Here is a 23,643-nt window from a genome sequence, read left to right as displayed (position 1 = left end):
TAGATTTAGATTAGATCTAGAAATCTAGATAAGATGCTACACAAAAGGTTAATAGGCAAGGTAATGGCTCGTGGAGTTGGGGGTAATATTTTAGCATGGACAGAGGATTGGTTAATGGACACGGTGTAAAGAGTGGGCATAAATGGGATATTTTCAAGTTGGCAAGCAGTGAATAGTAGAATGCCACAAGGTTTATTGCTGGGGCATGAGCTATTCACAACCTATATTAATGACTTATATGGAGAGACAGAGTAACGTATCAAAGTTTGCTGATGATACAAAGGTGGAAAGGCAAACTGTGGAGAGGACACAGAGGCTACAAAGAGATATAGACAGATTAAGTGAGTGGGCAACAAAATGGCAGATGGAACGTAATACAGGTAGGTGTGAAGTTTTTTTCACTTTGGTCGTAAGAATAGAAAAGCAGAATATTTTTTAAAAGGTGTGAAACTTGTAAATGTTGAAAGAGGCCTGGATTTGCCCGTACAAGAAACAAAGTTAGCATTCAGGTGCACCAAGCAATTTGGAAGGTAAAAGGCATGTTGGCCTTCATTGCTGGGGAATTGGAGTACAAGAATAAAGATGTCTTGTTGTAATCGTACAGGGTTTTGGTGAGACCACATCTGGAATACTGTGCGCAGTTTTGCTCTCCACATTTAAGAAAGGATATACTTGCATTGGAGGCAGTACAGCAAAGGTTCACTAGAATGGTGGCTGGGATGAGGAGGTTGTCCTATGATGTGCGGCTGAGTAAATTGGGTCTACATTCTCTGGAGTTGAAAAGAATGAAAGGTGACATCATTGAAATGTACAAGATTCTGAAGGGGTTTGATAGGGAGGACGCTGAGAGATTGTTTCTGCTGGTTGGGGTATCTAAAATATGGGGGCACAGTCTCACAATAAGGGGCCAATCATTTAGGACTGAGATGAGGAGAAATTTCTAAAGGGTTCAGAATCTTTGGAATTCTCTACTCCAGATAGTTGTGGATGCTCCATCAATGAATACATCTAAGGCTGGGATAGACGAATTTTTGCTCTCTCAGGGGATCGAGGGATATGGGGAGCATGCAGGAAAATGGGGTTGAAGCCCAGGATCAGCCACGATCGGATTGAATTATGGAACAGAATCAACAGACAGAATTCTGATAGAAATCTGCACAACTTCACTGTCAGACTCCATGGGATTGTCCTGTGTGCAGCAACAGAAGGTTCCACACAGCCAACGCCCAGCTGAGTGTCACACAGCATCATTGCCTTTAGTTAACAATCTGCTGAAATATTTTCTGCAGCATTAGCACAAATTAGGAAAAATCATTTGGCCAAGCAGTACTATAAATAGGAACAGCACCTCATCTTCCGACTAGGCACTTTACAGCCTTCCGGACTGAATACTGAGTTCAACAACTTTAGATCATGAACTCTCTCCTCAATCCCCACCCCCTTTCCGATCCCCCTTTTTCCCAATAATTTATATATTTTTTTTTTCCCACCTATTTCCATTATTTTAAATGTATTTCCATCCATTGTTTTATCTCTACCTTTTAGCCTATTTCGCTTTGTAGCCTTTTATACATATGTAAAGGGCAAGAGGGTAGCCAGGGAAAGGGTGGACCCACTCAGAGACAGAGGTGGGAATGTGTGTGTGGAGCCAGAAGAAATAGGAGAGATACGGAATGAATACTTATCATCAGTATTCACCAAAGAGAAGGACTTAGCGGTCGATTTGTCTAGGGAAGAGTGTGTAGATAGCCTGGATCATGTTGAGATCAAAAAAGAGGAGGTATTAGGCATCTTGAAGAATATTAAGGTGGATAAGTCCCCAGGGCCAGATGGGATCTACCCCAGAGTACTGAGGGAGGCGAGGGAGGAGATTGCTGGGGCCTTAACAGAAATCTTTGTATCCTCACTGGCTACGGGTGAGGTCCCAGAGGACTGGAGAATGGCCAATGTTGTTCCATTGTTTAAGAAGGGTAGCAGCGATAATCCAGGAAATTACAGGCCGGTGAGCCTTACGTCAGTGGTAGGGAAATTATTGGAGAAGATTCTTCATGACAGGATTTACTACCATTTGGAAGCAAATGGGCGTATTAGTGAGAGGCAGCATGGTTTTGTGAAGGGGAGGTCATGTCTCACTAACTTGATCGAGTTTTTCGAGGAAGTGACAAAGATGATCGACGATGGAAGGGCAGTGGATGTTATATACATGAATTTCAGTAAGGCCTTTGACAAGGTCCCTCATGGCAGACTGGTACAGAAGGTAAAGTTGTACGGGGTCAGAGATGAGCTGGCAGGATGGATACAGAATTGGCTTGGTCATAGAAGACAGAGGGTAGCAGTGGAAGGGTGCTTTTCTGAATGGAGAGCTGTGACTAGTGGAGTTCCGCAGGGATCAGTGCTGGGACCTTTGCTGTTTGTAGTATACATAAATGATTTGGAGGAAAATGTAACTGGGCTAATTAGTAAGTTTGCAGATGACACCAAGGTTGGAGGAGTTGCAGATAGTGAAGAGGATTGTCAAAGGATGCAACAGGATATAGATCGGTTGGAGACTTGGGCGGAGAAATGGCAGATGGAGTTTAATCCAGACAAATGCGAGGTAATGCATTTTGGAAGGTCTAATACAGGTAGGAATTACACAATAAATGGCAGAACCCTTAAGTGCATCGACGGGCAGAGGGATTTGGGTGTACAGGTCCACAGGTCACTGAAAGTGGCAACGCAGGTGGATAAGGTAGTCAGGAAGACATATGGCATGCTTGCCTTCATTGGCAGGGGTATTGAGTATAAAAGCTAGGAAGTCATGCTGCAGCTGTATAGAACCTTGGTTAGGCCACACTTGGAATATTGCGTGCAGTTCTGGTTACCAGAAGGGATATGGAGGCATTGGAGAGGGTTCAGAGGAGGTTTACCAGGATGCTGCCTGGTCTGGAGGTTATTAGCTATGAGGAGAGGTTGGAGAAACTCGAATTGTTCTCACTACAGCGACGGAGATTGAGGGGCGACTTGATAGAAGTTTACAATTATGAGTGGCATGGACAGAGTAGATAGTCAGAAGCTTTTTCCCAGGGTGCAAGAGTCAATTACTAGGGGACATAGATTTAAGGTGAGAGGAGAAAACTATAAAGGTGATGTGCGGGGCAAGTTTTTTTATGCAGAGGGTAGTGAGTGTCTGGAATTCACTGCCAGAGGAGGTGGTGGAAGCAGGTATGATACTGGTGTTTAAGAGGCAGCTTGACAAATACATGAATAGGATGGGAATAGAGGGATATGGACCCTGGAAGTGGAAAATGTTTTAGTTGACGGGCAATATGATCGGCGCAGGCTTGGAGGGCCGAAGGGCCTGTTCCTGTGCTGTACTTTTCTTTGTTCTTTGATCCCTTGATCTGTACCTTGCTTGTCCTGCTTTCTACCCTTAATGTCATCTATTAGCACATTTCTTAGCTAATATCACCACCGTCAACACCTCTTTGTCCTTTTCTCTATGACATCTTTTGGCAACCTCCACCTATCACTGGCCCTCTATCCAGCTCTACCTGTCCCACCCCCCCTTAAACCAGCTTATATTTCACCTCTCTTCTATCTTTCCTTAGTTCTGTTGAAGAGTCATACGGACCCGAAACGTTAACTGTATTCCTCTCCGCAGATGCTGTCAGACCTGCAGAGTTTTTCCAGGTATTTTTATTTTTGTTGTGAGTAGGATAAATGTGCCTGGCATAGCAAGAATTAATGTGGGACTGGGTATGTAAAGAGATACATGACCTGAGACTAGAGGGAGTTTTATCTGTGTAGAAGCAAGCATGGAGTTAGCTTCTAGCCTGGATTATACTCTCTATAAATGGACATAGTTATGTGTTATCAATAAACACATGATTGTCCGGTCCAGCCGCAAGTCAATGGATTTCTGGCTGGGGCGCCACCTTGACTGAGGTGGGTCCCACCCGTGAAAGGGCCGGAAAATCCCGGCCCTAATGTTTAATCACACAAGACTCAGAATCTCTTTGTGAGAGAAACCTACTGAGTATACAACGTGGTGGCACCTCTTGGAAAAACCCAGAATATCAGATAAGCTGGAGCAGAAATGCAAAAGCTAGAAAATTAAAAGAGCAGCATTCTGACCCTTACTGAAAGCACTTGAAGCAAAGACTGAGTGGGAGGTCATCCGAAAGAAGCTCTATAGCAGAACTGGAAGCAGAAGGCAGAAGAAAAAAAACTCCACTGAGTAGCTGTGGACTCTAAGGTCGTGGAGGTCCAGTTTGAACACCCACAGATTGCAGAGTCAAAGGACCTAGCACTGGTGAGCTAAAAAGTTAAGTTCTTGGTCGGAACTAGTTTTAAAAATTCAGTCTTTTAAAAGTCAGAGCACCCCATCTCCGAAAAACACCACAGCCAGCCCAGGTTCAGAGTCAACGCCATACCGAGCTTGTCTCAAAGAGGGAAAAAAAGCAACAACATCAGCAGTTTAAAAACCCAGCCAAAGGCGGGTAACGATGCTAAAGCACTGGAAAATCCACCAATATTGCAGGGAGGGCCCAGAATAATCGATTAAATCAGTCGCTGCACAAAATTAAAGACAAAGAAGTCAGGACCGCCATCGCAGCAGGAGCCTGCTAAAAACCGACACACATGGGAAGACTCTCTGAAAAAAGGTTGACTGTTGTGTTACCTTTAAAACCTGCACACCATTTAAAGCTGTACCCATAAAGACTTTTCAACAACCATGGATAATAAAACAACATTACCAAACCAATTTGGACTGACCCAAGGGCCAAACTTGATGCAAAATTGGGCATCTTGGAGAAGGAAATGTTTGTTACTGGAGTACACCAGGCTCAAGTATGAAATCAGAGGAAGTCCAGATTAATGTTTTTATACTCGTTTGGTTAGTTTGCAGATGAAATCATCCTAATGCAATGCGTGGATGAATGCTCAACCAGCTTTGATAAGATGTCAAAAGCCTTTGGATAAATATTCAAGTTTTTGAGTGTGCAGAGCTTAAAAAGAGGTGTAGAAACCCCCAAGTAAAGCTACAAAAGAAAAGGCAATACTCAAGCAAACCACACAATGGTAGCTGACAGGCAGAGAACCAGCCAGAAGTCTTAAAAATAAATCTCTCTGAAAATGCCGACATTTCCCAAACTATACCAGCAGGGAGCAGGGCTGAGCCAGATGACTATGATGGAAGGGAATATCATAGACCATTCCATGCAGCAAGCAGATAATGAAGCCATGGATAGCATGATTACAGAACTGAAACAAGACAAGGCTTTGCCGGAGATAGTCCTGGCTAAAAGTGAAACAAAAATGAAGGTCAAGGTCAAAGCTCTGCTGCAGGTAGAAAAAGAAAAGGCAAGTAAAATTGGAAAATGTCCGCGAAGCTGAATTGGAAGGTTGAAACAAGATTCAAACTGTGTGTATACCTTTGAAAACGCATGATAAACTAAAGTCTTCAATGAACCAAACTGTTTAAGATTTGGACAAACAAATTTGAGAAGGCACAAAGGTACAAGGTGGCTTTGAAAGAAATAGAAAAGTTGAATGTTGAGAGGAATGCAATAAGCGGAAATTTGAACCGTGTGCAGACTCAGTACTTATCTCCAGAAAAGCACGAGGAGGAAATAGCATCCCTGAATTCCATTGCTGGCAAATCACAGAAGGAGTTGGAAAAACTCAACCAGAAATACAGCCAGGCACACAGCAGGCAGAAAAGGTACTCAAGGAAATTGCTACCTTGAAAGGCTCTGAAGAATTAATACATGCCCCTGGAAAAACATGAGTTAGAAAAGGTGCTGAATACTACTTCAGTTCCAATGCAGCCTTTTCTATCAGTAGTGACAAAGAAATGCACAGAGGCACAGAGCGAGGAAGCAAGAGCTGAACAAGAAAGCAAACAGGTTGAAAGAACAGCTGATTGCCCTTCAAGATCTAATGGAAAACGTCCTTCAGCAGCATGAAGAAATGAAGATGGCCTTGAACAGCAGAATGGAAGAAGAGCAGAACAAAGTTGAGAAGACTCAAAACCAAGCAACTGAACTTCACAAAAGAAAAGGAAAACCTGTTGAAGGAGCTTCACACACAACAAGGATTCCTCAGGTCAAAGTGTGTTCCTCTGGAAAATTACAAAGAGAAGCAAAATGAATTTAATGTCACTCTGAAAGAGCTGAAGAGCAGTTGGCCGTGAAGACTAAGGAATGTTCTACATTCCAGGAGGAAGCCGAGAGATGACAGAGCAGAAAAAAAAGTTGCGTATTTGGAAGAAAACTTGGAAAACATTACATTTTCAAAGATATAAGAAGAAATAGAAATCAAGACCCTAGAATGGGAAGAGAAAGTAAAAGTTCTCAAAGGGCTGTGAAGAATCTCAGAAACAATTAACCAAAGTAAAATTACAGAATGTGAGCTTAAAAATAGCACACAGGAAATAGGCTCTGCTACGGGAAGACTGATCAGTGTAGAGAACCAACTTTCACATACAAGAGATGAGTTTGCTAACGAAAACTGATAAGAGTACTGGAGTGTCGTTCACAGGAAGTAAAACACTTGAAAGAGAACTTGAGATGCTAAATGATGAACTTATAGAAGCAAATTCAACAAAGATAAATCTTCAATTAGAACTTAGTGAAGTTCAAGCATCAGAAGTCTCTATTAAGTATCAGGAAAATTGCCTGGAATAGGAGAAAGAGTTGCTGATGAATCAGAACCGGTTGAATGCAGAATTAACGTAAACTGATGAAGTTCTTGAACTTCAATCCAATCCGTAGAACTTGAAAGATGAGATGCACAGTATGGAAGAGCAAATCTAGACTTTAAAAATAGATAAGAGAAATTCTGGGAAACAGTTCAAGGACCTAACGAGTAAATTCACTTAGCTCTGTCTATCACTTGCTTCGCACTATTTGCATGCCAAAGAAGACTCAAAACCCTGCTGTTAGTTTGAGGTTTGGGGGAGTGTCTGGATGAGGATTCTTTGAGCCTTTTAGTTCCCTATGGCACTGCAAGTGAGCATAGAAAATGTAGAGGTTGGGGAGGAACCGTGATTTCTACTTGGTTTATGGGTCACACCCCTTGCAGCAGTGATTTTTTTTAAGCTTTGAAATGCTTCATTTTTTATGCTTGGAATAAGCTGAAGATTGTGATTTTCTTGGAAAGTTAGGGAGCTGCAAGTGCTCCTGAAATCAGAGCTCTCCTTGTTGTTCTAATCCATTTGTAAAGAACAAGTCTCCAGCTGGCTTTAAAAACTGAATCACCACCAAGATTGTGATTTATTCTAACATCTGTCTTGTTCTTTTCAGCTGTTTTATCAGTTTAAACAATGGCATTGTGACAGAGCAGAACTGCTGTTGATGTAAGAGCATGCGTGTCACACTCTGGATCTTTATCAGTGCTTATTCAGTTCCTCATGCTGTCAAATTCACTAACATCCCCAAGTCTATCCCCAGGTAATGTCATAACTGCTCAGGCAAAATGTGTTCACAATGAATAAAGACATTAATATCCAGAATAACCCTTACAGGTGGAAAGGGATTCACTCATTGTGATTTAATTATCGAGAGCTTCTGCTATTTCAGTGGGATTCTGATCGGCTTCCTGATCCATGATCTCAATCCTGACATTTCCCTCAGGTTCAATGCCTTGCTCACATCACAGGTTCACATCAAATCAAGGATTAATTTGAATATGTTCCAAGAAGCTCAAACCACCTTGCACCAACACAATGTGGAATTCAGAGCAAACCATGAATCATAATAGCAAAGCTCAGGTCTCCCCAACCTGTTATTTTTATTTTCTATTAATGTGAACTCCTGGCAATGTACCAGTATGTGTGAGTGAATATAGGTTACAGGTAGTGTTTAATTGGCCAGCAGATAGATGGATCTGAATAGGAACACAGGAGCAGGAGTGAGCCATGTTGTCCTTCGAGCCTACTCCACCATTCAATAAGATCATGGCTTATCTGGTTATGGTCTCAGCTCCACTTTCCTGTTCCCCATAACCCTTGACTACCTTGTCGAACAAAAATCTGTCTAACTCAGCCTTGAATAAATTAAATTACCCAGCCTCCACTGCTCTCTGGAGAAGAGAATTCCAAACACTAATGACCGTTTGGTAAAAAAAAGTTTTTCCTCATCTCTGTTAAAAAAATTATAGGGTAGATTTTAACTTACCTGACATGTTGGGTGTGAGAGGGATTTGTTAAGAGTGTGTGGAACCTGGAAAACTGTGGAGCTTTATTTCCAGTTCATGTGCATCGTCACCAGCTACCAGGCCAGTCTGAGTGACAGGTTTGGCTTCCTGCCCAGAAGAGGTTGCAGGACCAGTTATGTCCATGCTCAGAGGTAGACAGTAGGGGAGTGGGGTCTGTGGAGTCCTCAAAGTAGCAGGGGGTGTGGCAGGGCAGGGGAGGGTGCTGGGTGTGTCCGAAAACAAGATGATGGCCAGACAGGCAAGCTGGATGTAGCAAGTGGTAGTTGGATAGGCACTCACCTCCTGGTCCAGCAGCCCTCTTCTGGGCTTAGCAGCTGGCTTTCCTGAAGCCTCCAGCATGAAATTTCACATGGTGAATAAAAATGAGACTCACAGTCTCATTATAATGTTTAAATAGCCAACCTGATACCTTCGAGCAGGTTAGTCACCTGTGTTACCTTCACCTACTAACACCCTACCTTCCTGTGTTTAAAAACCAAAGTGGTGGGGGGGTGGGAGGGGGGTGAATTAGGACTCAGATCTTTAACACTTTAACCACCCCCCAACCACACCCTACCCCAACTGACCCAAACTCACCCTATTTTTGTGTTTAAAATACCTCCACATGACCCAGCGATGGAATATAATAAATGATGTTAGCAACATCGGAAGGCCATCCTGGTGCTGACACTGTTGCTGGTTGCATTGCAAACAGAAACATGAAAGGACAATTTTAATAAAACCTATTCACTGTCATTCTATTGGGATTTAGTGGAAGCAGAGGAGGAAGGGAGGTGGCTGTCACTCACTCACTCACTCACACGAGCTGTTCTGAGGGCTGGCCAGACTCTCTCCTACTAAACTCATATCGTTGATTTGATAATTAAAACATATGAGCTTACAATCCTAACCAGACTGCAATAGCCTTTCTTTCCCAATGATCCTTTAATTGCTCATATTTATTCTTCTGCTTTTCACTCTGTGCCAGGTGTCACATTTATTATCATGGCAACAAAAGCTGCTCTGCTGTCAGTTAATTAAATCTTGATTTTTTTTTTGAATGAACTAGGTGGAGCAAGCTTTTACAACATGCGCTCAGACATTTACATTTAACTGCTACACATTTTTCCAAAACTACTGTTCTCCTGTCACCAAAACTCCCTGTCCATAAAAGGAAATCAAAAAAATTGAAACTGATTCTAGCATTCAAAAACAATTATATCCCTGGTAGAACTCTAAATGTGGCACTAGAGACATGCCCCATTCTGCCCACCACCCATGGAAATAGTATCTCTACATGGTCCAAGCACAAGTAACAAGTAAATAAAAATGTTTCTACAAACTAAAGGCACGCGATACTTAATAGAGCTAAATGCAACTAAAGAAAGCAGAGGCTATTATAGATCAGATACATAAATGACAATAAAGAGGATTGTAGCTAATTGTGGAAATAACGGGAAAAATTTTTAGTCAAATAAAGAATAAGAGAATTGTCAAAGTCGTGTTTAGGGCATTAAAGGATGTTCAAGGAGAGTCTATGAAGGATTCACTGGGCATAGCGGAAATATTAAAATGAATACTTTGCATTGGTCTTCAGTCCTTTTATGTTTTTGGTTATCAGGTTCGCTTTGTCCAGCGAACGGGAGCTCTGCCCTTGATATTAACAGATTAGTTGGTGCTTGAAACAATATAGACAGAGAGAAACTGATTAACTGAACAAACACTGGTAGTTTATTGGAACTAAGAACAAAGCACTAACACCATGTGTGCTTCTTCAATCACCATCAGCTCTAGACTTACAGTTACCCAAGTAGCCTGCGCAGTGTAGTGATTGATCGATACAGTCACGTGATCAGTTAACTACATTCTCTTAAAGGTACATAGCACTCCACTTTACCACAAAGACAATGTTTAACCATTAGAACTTAATGTTGATTTTAATCAAAGCAGCAACAGATGGGCTTATTGTTTTAAATAGAATTGACATCAACATTTATATTATGCTTTTAACTTTGTGAAATATGTCCCAAGGCATTTCAACAGGAATGTTATCAGACAAACTTTGACACTGAGCTACATAAGCAGATATTAGGGTAGATGACCAAAAGCTTGGGCAAAGAAGTAGGTTTTACAGAGGAGTTTAAAGGAAGAAAGCAAGGTGGAAAGGCAGGATTCCAGACATAAGGGGCTTCTTATTTGAAGACACGGCCAATTACTATGCAATTAAAACCCAAAAGGCTAGAATTGGAGAAGCACATTTACCTGACAGATGTGGGGCTGCAGGCAATTTACAGAGATTGGGAGGAATGAAGCCATGGAAAGATTTGAAAATAACCGAGTTTTAAAATTGAAATATTGCTTAACCAGGAGGTCACTGAACACAGAGGTGATGGGTAAACAGGACATGGGGCAAGTAAGGACATAAGCCTCAGAGTTTTGGGTAACCTCAAATTTATGGTGTGTAGAAAGTGGGAGGCCCAGAGTGTATTACAATAGTCAAGTCTAAAGGTAACAAAGGCATTGTTGAGGGTTTCAGCTGCAGATGAGCTGAGGCAGGGGCAAAGTTGATCCTAAAAATAGATAGGGCAACCAGGCTGGTTAATATTCACTTGAGGATCCTCAGGGAGATGGAATATGTGCGGTCTGAATCAATTGCCCATACTTTTAATAGCTCACTACACTTTGGGATGGTTCCTCAGATTGAAAGAAGCTTAATGTAGTCTCTGTCATAGAGTCATAGAGTTATACAGCACAGAAACAGGCCCTTCGGCCCATCGTGTCCGTGCCGGCCATCAACCACCTATCTATTCTAATCTAATCTATTCCAGCACTTGGCCCGTAGCCCTGTGTGCTATGGCGTTTCAAGTGCTCATCTAAATACTTCTTAAATGTTGTGAGGGTTCCTGCCTCTATCATCCACTCAGGCAGGGTGTTCCAGATTCCAACCACCCTCTGGGTGAAAAAAAAATTCCTCAAATCGTCTCTAAACCTCCTGCCCCGGTCTCTAATGAACCCGTGCCTTCTGTTTTACTCAGATAGTTTAACTTGAGCCTTAAAATTACCCCGATCATGGTAGATTGTCAACTTGAATTGGCCATCCATTATAGAAACTTGTATCATATCAAAGGAATAGGAAGTTACTGTCAGGAATGCCTTTTCAGCTGGGCCACCGTACTCATTGGATGTTAGGTCCAGTCAGCTCAGTCCAAAAATGGCAATGAAGGCACCAATTTCCATATTTAAATCGACCAACTGTCTGACTCCAGCAAGGCCCCTGAACATTGCCCCAGTTACAGCGATGGTGACAACAGGATGGTAGGTCATTGTCCACTATTTTAGGAGTGCTATTGGCCTCTTTCCACTCAACCATGGAACTTCAGCTCTAACTCCTCCAGCCTCTCTTGGCAAACTCTGGAAAAGACATACGCCTGGAAGATTATTCTCTCTTCAGGGAAAAGCATTAAATACAGTGTACTAATGCATAAAATACAAATACAAATCAAAATACAATACTCAAATACGCACCTTAATGAGCTCCATACTGCACTCAAATTCATCTTTGAAATAGAGCAGTAAACAAACTCCCTTTGCTCAATGTGCTAGTTAAATCTCTACTACTGTCTACCGCAAGCCCATCTTCACAGGTTAATATACACATTGGGATTCCTACAGTTCCACATGATAAGATTGACCTTATCGGCAACATCAAAAAAAGAGCTGGAGTCACTGCTCACCATGCAAACTTGATGATGAAATAAGCCAAAGAGCCACCCTGCAAGACAATGGCTGCCCCAATCAGATCATTGCTCACTGCCTATCGTGCAAACTTAAGAACTGGCCTAAAGCTGCCATTTTCAGTCCAGAAAAGTGTGCAATCTACCTCAGATTTGGAAAGGTTAAGTGTCTCAAACATTTGAACAACTGGTGAAACCAGCTATTTGACACTGTTGCTATGCAGTAACAACAATGGTATTCTCTATTAACAGGATGCTGCCATCAAGCCAAAAGGATGTTCTGCCTTCCACACAAATGAGCAAGGGGGTATATGAATTCCAGTGCTGGTGTGATGCCATGTATGTAGGCCGTAAGTCCCAATGACTGGTGGATTGTGTCAAATAACACATCCCTTCGGCAGTTCGTAACAGGCGAAGTACTGACTATACTCAACCAGCCCATGCTTGCAAAACTCAGAACATGTCAAATGTTAGGTATGATTCCGCGATTGGGCAACATTTATTAAACAATGCCAATTGTGCTAAGAATTACACTGACAACCAATTTAAAGTTATCAGTTGTGCTCACAGTGTGGCTCACTTACATATGCTAGAAGTTATGTATCTTCTCACACAGGGCCCTGTCCTTTGCAAACATAAAGAACATATCCACGCATTGGGCCTTTTCCAACCAAAAAAAAAAGCTTGGGAGACAGCCACTCCCTGGTTCATTCCCCAAAGTGATGCCTTGACCAAACTTGCCTGGTTTAAATTTAAACAAATGCTTGGCAGTTAAATGTTCCCTGGTGAATTCTCCATGGTAATGCTGCTAACAAGGGAATATACAAATTAGGAGCAGGAGTAGGCCACTCAGCCCCTCAAGCCTGCTCTGCCATTCAATAAGATCATGGCTGATCTGATTGTAACCTCCCACCTACCCCTGATAAGCAGGGGGTGAAAGGTTGTCAGGAATCTATCTACCTCTGCCTTAAAAACATTCAAAGGTTGCAATCAGTGTCCACTTACCAACTAATCAGCACCCTCTTCTCATGCAGTATAAATTGTTGTTCCCTTTGAGATTTGGTATTCTTGCAAATCTGTCCTGATGATTGCAAGATGAAAAGCTATGACAACGTTTCTTTTTTCAGCAATACAAAAAGTGTTTATTCACTAGTGCTTTTAGTCTGCTTGTTACAGTAAACATCTTAAAACAAAATCTTGTTGTATCATCTATTCAGCTATTAACCGGAAGTTCAAATTTATTTTTTAAAAGTTATTTCTCTACATGGGGATTGTACCATCTTACTTAAAATATTGTGTCCAGTTCTCATGGTGGGTGATATCGAAGCCTTGCAAAAGGGTGTGGGGGTTGTGGGGTAGAGGGAACACCACATTAATTTCCAGTATAAAGTATCTTAGTCATCAAAAGACTGGAAGTGATGGTGCTCTATATATTTTATACAAGTGTAGGCTTGGGATGGTCTGGTTGAGGCCTCTAAGATGATGAGGATTAGAAGGTGTGTTCCTTCAGCTGACAAGTCTATTCCAAATAAATAGTTTCAAATTGGCCAACATTTGTAATTTGAAGTTGTATAAGGTCAGATCTAGGCTAGATACCAGGTGAGAACAGCAAACCTCAGGAACTGGCTGTCAGCTTGTGTGGTGGCCGCTAATTCACTGAATTCCTTCAAGCGAGAGCTGGGCCTGTTTCTGGCTGGTTGGGAGATGCCCTCTGGCACAGAATCATTTGGATCAGAGTCATCACCTGGACTGATCTGAGAGGCCAGTTGGAGAGGTATTTTCCAATGTTTCACCCCAGACAACCTTGCGTTTTCCTTCTTCCAGAAGAGCACATGGGGTGATGTGTATGTTTTGATGTATCCAGAGATTCCTTTCCTGCCTGTCACTGTTCCTATGTTCATCTGGAAGTTTCTCAGAACATTTCAATAAATCATTGCCTCAGCCTAAATACAGAATATGATATATAGTCTGGAGAGAAAATGCATTGTATATAATTACCACCAGTACACAACTAGAAAGGGAAAATCCTAGGAAAGCCCATGGCTCCTATTGTTGGCAGCAGGTAGCAAGAGGCATTAGTTACACATAGAACATGGGGTAGCACTTGGAGAATCTGAGTTAAGTCAAATTCTGGAAATACAATATTGCAGCCATGAATCAGTGTCAAGAAACAGAGCAGTTACTAATAGCAATGACAAGTATACCAGCCCAGGAAAAGAGAGGGGAGCTGGTGTGACTGGGAAATGGTCTCTGGGATTTGATGTATGTCTAGTCAAGCTGTATGTAGAGTCAGTGCTAGAGGGGTCCAATGCACTAATGAGAAGCACCAACACTTAATGCATAGATGCTATGGGATGGCACTAGTAACGTATCGTTTTCCCCTCACTGCAGGGGTTTAGAATGCAATCACGTAGAACAATAAAACACAAGGCTGAGCTTCAGATTAGTATTCTGATGCTGGGAATCAGTAACTCTCTTACATAACAGGGAACTCACAATGTTTACTGTAGCTGTGAAGTGTACAAAGTAATTGTCATATCTTATTATACCCAACACCTATAACAATACAATTATTCAAAATCAGTGAACTAAAATTCTTTCAAAATATGGGCTGCTTGCAAGTACCCTGCATCAAAGTATCAGCATTAATTACTATGGACTCTAGAATAAACATACTAATATACCTGCACATAGACAGCTGATCAAAAATTCACAGCACTTCAGCAACAATACAAAAATCGTCAGTTTTCAAGACAACAATTGGAAGGCAACAAACTCTTATCTTGTTGCCTATTTTTTTTGGAACCATTGTGTGAGATTCAAAACTGCATCTTTGTCCCTTCTAGTGTACTCCAAGTAAATGGTAACTGAGAAAAAAGTTACCAAATTTAGAGGTCAAATAAACCAGCAGTTTGAACCAATATTGGGTTGTTGCAAAGCTCTGTCATTGGTGACTCATACACTTCAAAAGCCAGTCATCATCGCTGAGCCTGCAAGTGCCAAAGTTCAGGTGAATGTATTCAGCACAATACTACTGAAAATGTGGAATTAAAAGCCCGGGTTGTGTGCAGCAGCAAGCAACAATTATTGAAAATTGTGCTGAGGAAAAGTCAGAAAAATGTTTCTGAAATGTCAAACGCCAGAATAAATAATAGAAATATTATTCTGTCTCTGGACTGGTCTGATCTGGTCAGGATTATTACATTAACTCATATTAGCATCTTATTGTTTGGATTCTGTCACTTTTATTTCTAAGTTAAATCCTCGGGAGATAAATCTGCAAACATCTGAATTAAATAGTAAGTGGTGAAGAGGAATCAGAGCCAAAGTCCTTCTGATCATTCTATGTGACTAACAGGGCATCTCAGTGATGGGTGGATCTGTGAACAGATGATGCTCTTACCTTGGCACACAGTGCCATTCTCCACAGGTTCATAGCCAGCTTTACACATGCAGCGCCCAATGGGGACCATCCACTCTCCGTCTCCATTACAGTACAGTTTGATGGGAACATCCACCTCCTCGGCATTGGGAATGCAGCTCCCCCGGGCCACGACCAGGGACGTGCTCTCAGCTCCAGACAGTGTCTTCTGGAAAATTGCCCCATTCTTGATCACCCGTGGACACATTCGGTAGAAGACCCTGACGGCAATCAGAGACATGCAGCCCCCATAATCCTGAAACGCCAGGTAAAAGCCATTCTTCGACACCGGCCCAAAACTACGGACTTCCGTGTTTATTTTCATCACCCTCCCTCCCAGATCCACCTGGGAGAAGCTTTCATCTGCTGCAATTGTGTCAACTTTCATCCAGGGATTCTCCATCCAGTGTGGAGTTATCTTTGTTGCGGAATCTGTATTAGATTCATAATAGTAGAGATTAAAGGTCTCCTTACAAGAGCCTGGGACATTGGGAATACTGCTACAGTCCCGCACAGAAAACTTCATCTCCACATGGATACGCTGAGCTCCTTTCCGCTTGATGTACTTGGTACGCAGCCAGTTATTCTGACTAGCGTCAAACACATTGCAGACCTGGTACGTCCTTATCGTGTTCATAGTCTCATCGTATCCACTGACTTCCTCCCACTGTAACAGAAAAAGTAAGGATCACACAGTTGCACAATGTAATGGGATGATCATTTTAGAACATATTCTGCTAGATAACTCTTGTTTCAAACCCCAAATCAGACTGCAGCCGCACAATTTCCAATAAAAAGTTCTTCAAGCAGTTCCTTCTCCTAGGATCGTGACTCCTTTACTAAATGATGCTAGTTACAAAGTGATGAGATATTCCCACTGTTAACTGCATTCAGGTGGAGGCCATTAACAGAGGGTTTGCCTGTTCTTCCATATATAGGAGCCGCCTGAAACTCTGGTTAGTGGATTGGAGGTGCACAATGAGTCTCTGTAAACAAAAGCTTGTAAGTGTATAAATCCTTGGTCCAGTTCTCTTTCCTTCACCTGATAATCTGATTTGTCACATCCACCATCAACAAGCGAATGATGAATATAGCAAAATGGCCAGCCATGATAAACTGACTCAGCAAAGCTTTTGGAATTTGCAATCGCACATTATGGATATTTCATTGGTTGAATTCTAATGAAAAGGGCAGTTAGAATAATATTTTGTTCTGAAACTGTTCCTGAGCCTGGGTGGCTGATTCTGTCATTCCTGTTTCTCGTTCAAGAATACTCTCGAAAATTATGAACATTTTAAGAGATTTCATTTGGATCAGGAGGGTGAGGGATGCAGCAAAGTCTCTCTCACACACTGATTTAACTCAAATACATACAATAATCCTGTCAATAAATATTGTATTATTTATTGTTCAAAATGCCCCATTAAGAAGGATCTACAAATGTAAATAAGTGTTTAAATTCAGATATTTACATTACTTAGAAGAAAGCTTTGCAAACTTTTTAAAAGTGAAGGAAACTGTGCTGATCTCTTCCTTCCCCAAAATACACATACAGACAGATGGATGGAGACACACACACACCATACAAACAGAGAGACACAGAAACAGACAGAGACACACACACACACACACACACACAGACAGACACAAATACATATAGACACGTGCACACACACACACACGCACACAGGCAGACAGAAACAGAGACATGCACACATATGCACAGAGACATGTGCACACAGAGACACACACAGACCAGAGGCACGTGCACACAGACAGAGAGAGACACAAACAGAGAGGGAATTTTACACTGGTGGGATCTTACAGTCCCACCAAAGTCAATGGAGTTTTGAACTGCAGGTACGTACACAGACACAGAGACACATACACACACAGAAACACACACAAACACAGGGACACACACACACACACACACACAGGGACACATGCACACAGACACACACACAGACATAGATACACATGCTCACAGACACACAGAGGTACACACACAGACACAGAGATACATGCACAGACATAGAGACACATGCACACAGACACAGAGACATAGATACACATGCTCCCAAACACACAGATACACACAAAATACAGAGACACACACACAGACACAGGCATAAATACACATGCTCGCAGACACACAGACACATACACACAGGGGCACATGCATATACACAGAGGCATAGATACACATGCTCACAGACACAGAGAGATACACACACACAGACACAGGGACACATGCACACAGACACAGAGATATAGATACACATGCTCACAGACACACTGACACACACACACACAGACACAGAGGCATAGATACAGGCTGACAGATACACAGAGATACACACACAGGGAGACACAGAGACACACACATAGACACAGAGACACATGCATACAGGTATGCAGAGACACATGCACATAGAGACACAGATACACATGCTCATAGAAACACAGAGACACAAAGAGAGATACACAGAGAGACAAACACACACAGAGACACATGCTCACAGAAACACAGAGACACACACATAGAGACATATGCATACAGACTCACAGAGACACACACAGGCACAGACACAGAGACATAGATACACATGCTCACAGACACACACACACACACACACACAGACACATGCATACAGACACGCAGAGAAACAGGGCTGAATTTTCATGTTGAGGACAGGAAGTGGAAGTCAGAATGTTTCATACTGCTCCCAGCCCATCATCTCCCTAAAAGGGAAGCAGAATTTAGTCACAATTTTCAAGGGGGTAACCACTAATTGGTTTGGAGAAGGTTTTGGTAACCAACTAGCAGTGACAGGGGTGGAAACGTAGATGGGCCAAATGAAGTGTGGGCCCTATTGAAACTCCTGACAGCAGCCATTATTGTGGCTGCCACGTGAATGTTGAAGGAGCACAGATAAGTTTGCCAGTGAGCCTTGGCCTGGATTGCTGTGCCTATGATGTTACTCGAAAACCAAAAGCCCAGAGCAAAGTAGACTCTTGGATCTCAAACAATGTCCTGGAAGAGATGCAGGACGACAGTTACGGAAATGTATGATTGTCCCCCTAACTATAGAATCTCCTATAATGACTGCATTTCTGGTTTTTGCTGCTACCTCCTGTCAGTCCCTTGTCCACTGATGCCCTAGTCTGGATTGCACTCCTTCAAGGTGTCAACACTCCCAATAGCTTCCAATACTGAGTGCTGGTTTGAGAGTGGTATACACCCCAAAGACTCCTGCGTTTCCTGCTCTTCCTGATGGCCACCCACCTACTATCTTGAACTCTCTCTGCCTATGGAGTGACTGCCTCCTGAAACATATGATCCAGGAAACTCTCATCCTCCCGATGCTCCGCAATGACTCCAGCTGCCCCTCAAGCTCAGATATGCTGAGCTCAAGCGCAAGCAGCTGAGGACACTTCCTACACATGTGGTCACCCAGACAGGTGAAATGCCCTCAAAATCCCACACAGTGCGAGAATTGGATATGGAGCAAAGATTAAGCAAAGTTAAGGTGCAGATCAGCCACAATTTGACAGGGTCAAGGGACTGAATTATAAAATAATTCTGCACAGCAGAAGACCATTCGGTGCTGTGCTTACTTCAGCTGTTTGACAGTTATCCAATTTGTCCCACTTCTCTTTCCCCATACACTTGCAAATGTTTCCTTTTTAATATGCATCAATGTCCTTTTGAAAGTTGCTATTGAATCTGTTTCTATCATCCTTTCAGATCCTACTACCTTTCTGTGTTAAAACATTTCTGTTAAAAACATTTCTTCTAACCTCTCCTCTGGTTCATTCACCAATTATCTTAAATTTGCATGCATCCTTTGGTTACTGACTCTCCCATCACTTCAAACAATTTCTACTTATTTACTCTGTCTAAGTCCTCCATAACTTTGAACACTTTTATTAAATAACCCCTTATCCTTCTCTTCTCTAAGGAGAACAACCTCTCCAGTCTCTCCATAAGTCCCTCAGCATGGTACCATTCCTCTGCACCCTCTCCAAAGCCTTGACTTCCTTAATGCAGTTCTCAGAATTGGACACAGTACTCCAGTTGAGTCCTACCAGTGATTTATGAAGTTTATTCTTGCTTTTGCACTCTATGCTCCTATTTTGAAAGCCCAGGATCTCATCCACTGACTGACTAATTCTTGACCATAGGTTTGTCTACCTTTTATGTTATCTGGAAGAAAGTATGAGTGTGAAGGAAGCAGACAGGCACAGCAAGTATATACAATATCAACAACAATTTAGGCTTTGTGATTGGAGGCAGATATTTAGTTATATTGAAGAAAAGACTAAAGTGCATTGGACGTATGAGATAACACCAGGATAGAGCCAGGTACATTGCCAAGCTCTTAAAGAACACGGGACTTCCAAATTGGAACAAAAGCCGCAAGGTGACAAATAGGATGCAAAGTTACTCAGCAGAGCCATGCCTGTCATCACGAGAGTCAGTACCAGATAGGTTCAGCATGATCAGGTAAAGTAGAACTACTGGAATAGGAACAGAGGGAATGCTATATTTTGGTAACTGCATGTTACAACTAGCAAACATCTGGATGGTATTAATAAAAACTGGCATAAATCTTCTTCTTAGACAGTTGCTTGGGATTGTGGATGACTTACTTCCACTCCAGTTTGATGGGTTCTGAGATGGCTGACAAGTCCAATGCACAATCTGCAGACTCTGCAACTTTTTTATTTTCAGCTGGAGAGGACACAATGGGCAGAGTGGCCCCCTTCTGTGCCATAAATTTTTCTACATTTTCTAAATTCTCTAAATATCTGAAAAGGAGGAATGTGCAGGGATGTGAGGAGATGGTTGAGGTGTGGCAGTACATGAATTGCTCCTTAGGGCAGCCAACATGGGACCAATGGGCCAAATGGCCTTCTTCGGTGCTGTAACAATTCTATGGTTCTACTCTATTCTATGTGGGTTAGATAGTGCTTGAAGGTTAGATGAGGTGTTTGGAGGTTGTTCTGTATGATAGCTTCCTCTCTGCATGTTTCCTACAACTTCTCTCGATGTGTTCAATGCCTTCCCGGCTGTACCTTCTCCATTTTGATCAGTCATAGGACAAGGACTCCTATGAATTATTGGGGATGTTTGACCTCCTCAGGGGTGCTTTGAGGGCATCACTAAAGCATTTTTGCTGTCTTTCTGATAGTCTCCTGCCTCAACCAAATTCCAAGTAGAGCAGTTTCTTCGGAAGCCTGCTGTAAGGCATATGGTGTCCTGCCCAATGGAGCTGGTTTGGAATGATTAGTGCCTTGATGCTGGTAATGTTGGCTTGGGATATGGCACCGTCATTTCTTGCCACCGGATTTGGAGGATCTTGCGAAGGTACCAGTGGTGGTTCTTCTCCAGTGCTTTGAGATGCTGACTGTAGGCTATCGAAGTCTTTGATGCATATAGGAGCAGAGGGATCACTGCTGCCTGGTAAGCCAGAACCTTAGTTTTATGATTGAGATCCTAATCTTCAAATACTCTTTTCCTCAGTCAGCCGAAGGCTCAGCTGACACATTGGAAGCGATAATGATTTCCTCAGCTATATCTGCCTTTGTTGATAGGAGGCTCCCAAGATATGGAAAATGGCCCACATTTTCTAGGGTCTTACCTTGATCTTAATTTCCTTTGGGAGCTGGTTAGAACAGGACCTTAGTTTTCTGGGTGTTTCATGAAAGGCCCATTTTCTTATATGTTTCAGGGAAGGAGTTGACAATGACCTGGAGCTCAGTGAATGCACACAAAAGTGGTACCTGCATAATGGAGCTCAATGACTGAAGTTGGAGTGATTTTGGTCTTGGATTGAAGGTGGCATAGATTGAACAGTTTCCTGTCTGTTCTATATATTATCTCCATGCCTGTGGGTAGTTTGCTGGAGGCCAGGTCAGTATTGCAATAAGGAAGACGGAGGAGAAGCTTGATGTGATGACACATCCTTGTTTCACCCCAGTCTTCACTGAAATAGAGTTTGTAGTGGTCCCGTTGGTGAGGATCATGGCTAGCAGATCACCGTGGAGTAGGCAAGCATAGCAACAAATTTCTGCGGGCAGCCAAATTTGAGGAAGATACCCCATAAGCCTTCATGGTTGATTCCAAGGCTTTTGTAAGATTGAAAGAGGCCATGACAGCCGTTGGTGCTGTTCCTTGTATTCCTCTTGGATTTGCCATGCAGTAAAGATCATGTCTGTGGTGCCTCTGTAGTTACTGCAATTGGACTTGTCTCTCTTCATTAAGTTGTTGCAATCACAGATACTATGAGATCCCTTGGCACGCATTCCTCTCCCCATTTGAGGGCTATGAGGTTGTGCAGTCTTGGCAGGAATGTATCTTTGCTAGTAAGGATTTCATCTGCTCCAGACGCTTTGTTGGTTTTCAGCTGTTGAATGGCTTTTTCAACTTCACTTCAGATCAGAGCAGTGCCTAGACTGAGCCAGGCAGGATATTGAGGAACTGAGTTGAGGGCAGTCAAATCAAAGACAGAGGGCGGAATTTTACAGCCCCTCCCGCCAGCCGGGTCTTCTGGTCCCGCCAAAATCAGTGGAGTTTTGAATGGCGTGCTGCATTTTCTGGCTCCGCCCCCGCCACGACAGGGCCGTAAAATTCCGCCAGAGTCTCGGTTGAGAAGTTCCACAAAATGGTCCCTCAAGCGAACACTGACTGCCTCCCTGTCTTTATTGAACTCCTGGCTTGGCTCTCAGTGGGGTAAGCCCTTAAATGCTTTACATTAAAACACCCATGTCTTTGGTGTCCTTGTGTTGGATCTCCCATGCTGATTCTACTCACCATTTGTTCTCTAAGTCGGGGGCTTTATGTTATCCCGCTGCATTCAGGTGCCTGTAGGACTGCTGCTTTTCCCATCAGGTTTGGTGAAGTTTCCTATCTGTGAAAGCTTTGTGCTTACATTGCATTAGATCCTGTATCTCTTGGTCATTTTTGTCAGACAAGTCACCATGTTCCCTGCTAGAGAGGTCAAGGACCTCTTTGCAAGTACTTGTTATGGTGGACTTTAGGGTTGGGCAGGCACGATGGGCACACTGTAGCTCCAGCTTGTGGCTGGAGGTTGAGAGGTTGTCAGTGAGGCACTGACTGAGTAGGTCTGCCTTGGTGGTATCTTTGAGATCTTTGATGTTAATTTTCTCGTGACATTGCTTCCATTTGCCTCCCCTATTTGGGGGCCAAGTTGCATGATGGAGTGGTATATTGGGTTGGTCAAGCCGTCATCGGTCCCGGACATGGCATGGATGATGTGGGAATCTCTGCAGTCCCTCGCTCAAACAATGATGTAGTTGAGCGGGTGCCAATGTTTGGAGCATGGGTGTTGCCATGAGGCCTTGTGCTTGTCTCACTCATGATTATGGCAAAAACATGTTCTAGATACTTCATCAGGAGGAGGATTCCATTGCAGTTTGCTTTCCCTATTCCTTCCTTGCCTATCACACCTTTCCAGAGATTTGCATCCTTCCTGACTCTGGTTTTGAAATCTCCGAGGAGGATCAGTTTGTCATTGCTAGGACTCGGGTTAGAGATTGCTCAAGGTTAGTGTGGAATCCTAGCTCGGTCTCAACTGTTGCCTCAAGTGTAGAAGCGTATGTGCTGATGACAATGCCATGTTGATTCCTCATTAGGCTGAGCCTAGCAGACATGAGGCACTCACTTATCTCATAGGGAGTGAGGTGCCAGACCATCTCATTTTTGATGGCAAAGTCCAACCCATGGAAGCGTCTTTGCTCCTTTGGAAAGCCCTTCGAGAAAAAGGTGCACCCTCTGCCTTTCTCCTTCACTTGGCATTCTCCTGTACATTATGTTTCACTTAGGGTGGCAATGTCGATGACGAGGTGCCTGAGTTCCTGAGCTATGATGGCTGTGCGGCGCTCAGGTCTGTTACTGCTGGGGTTGGGGTTGTCCATGAGGATCCTGAAGTTCCAGGTCTCAAACATCATTTTGACAAGCAGAAGATGCCTGTGCGTGACTTTTATTTTAATGTGGGATAGAATCATAGAGGTCTACAGCACAGAAAAAGGCCCTTCGGCCCATCAAGTCTGCATCGGTCAAGCAAGCAAGTACCTAACTATTCTAATCCCATTTTCCAGCACTAGGTCCATAGCCTTGTATGCCATGGCATTGCAAGTGCACATCCAAATACTTCTTAAATGTTATGAGGGTTTCTGCCTTCTACCACCCTTTCAGGCAGTGAGTTCCAGATTCCCACCACCCTCTGGGTGAAAAAATTCTTCCTCACATCCTCTCTAAACCTCCTGCCCCTTACCTTA

General features: G+C 42.9%; 1 protein-coding gene across 3 annotated transcripts in view; it reads right to left on the bottom strand.

Moving 5' to 3' along the window:
• Positions 1-23,643, bottom strand: part of LOC144690622 (ephrin type-B receptor 2) — a 1,056,594-nt gene that overhangs the window by 642,886 nt on the left and 390,065 nt on the right. For all 3 annotated transcript variants that reach the window (XM_078558305.1, XM_078558307.1, XM_078558306.1), the window contains one exon: positions 15,319-16,003. In XM_078558305.1, coding sequence (XP_078414431.1) covers positions 15,319-16,003 — 685 coding nt within the window. The remainder of the gene's footprint in view (positions 1-15,318; positions 16,004-23,643) is intronic.

Source organism: Cetorhinus maximus, chromosome 15 (assembly GCF_964194155.1).
Source record: "Cetorhinus maximus chromosome 15, sCetMax3.hap1.1, whole genome shotgun sequence".
NCBI classification, from domain to species: domain Eukaryota; kingdom Metazoa; phylum Chordata; class Chondrichthyes; order Lamniformes; family Cetorhinidae; genus Cetorhinus; species Cetorhinus maximus.
The sequence above is the reverse complement of the archived record's forward strand: the minus strand, read 5'-3'. Positions and strand labels throughout refer to the sequence as shown.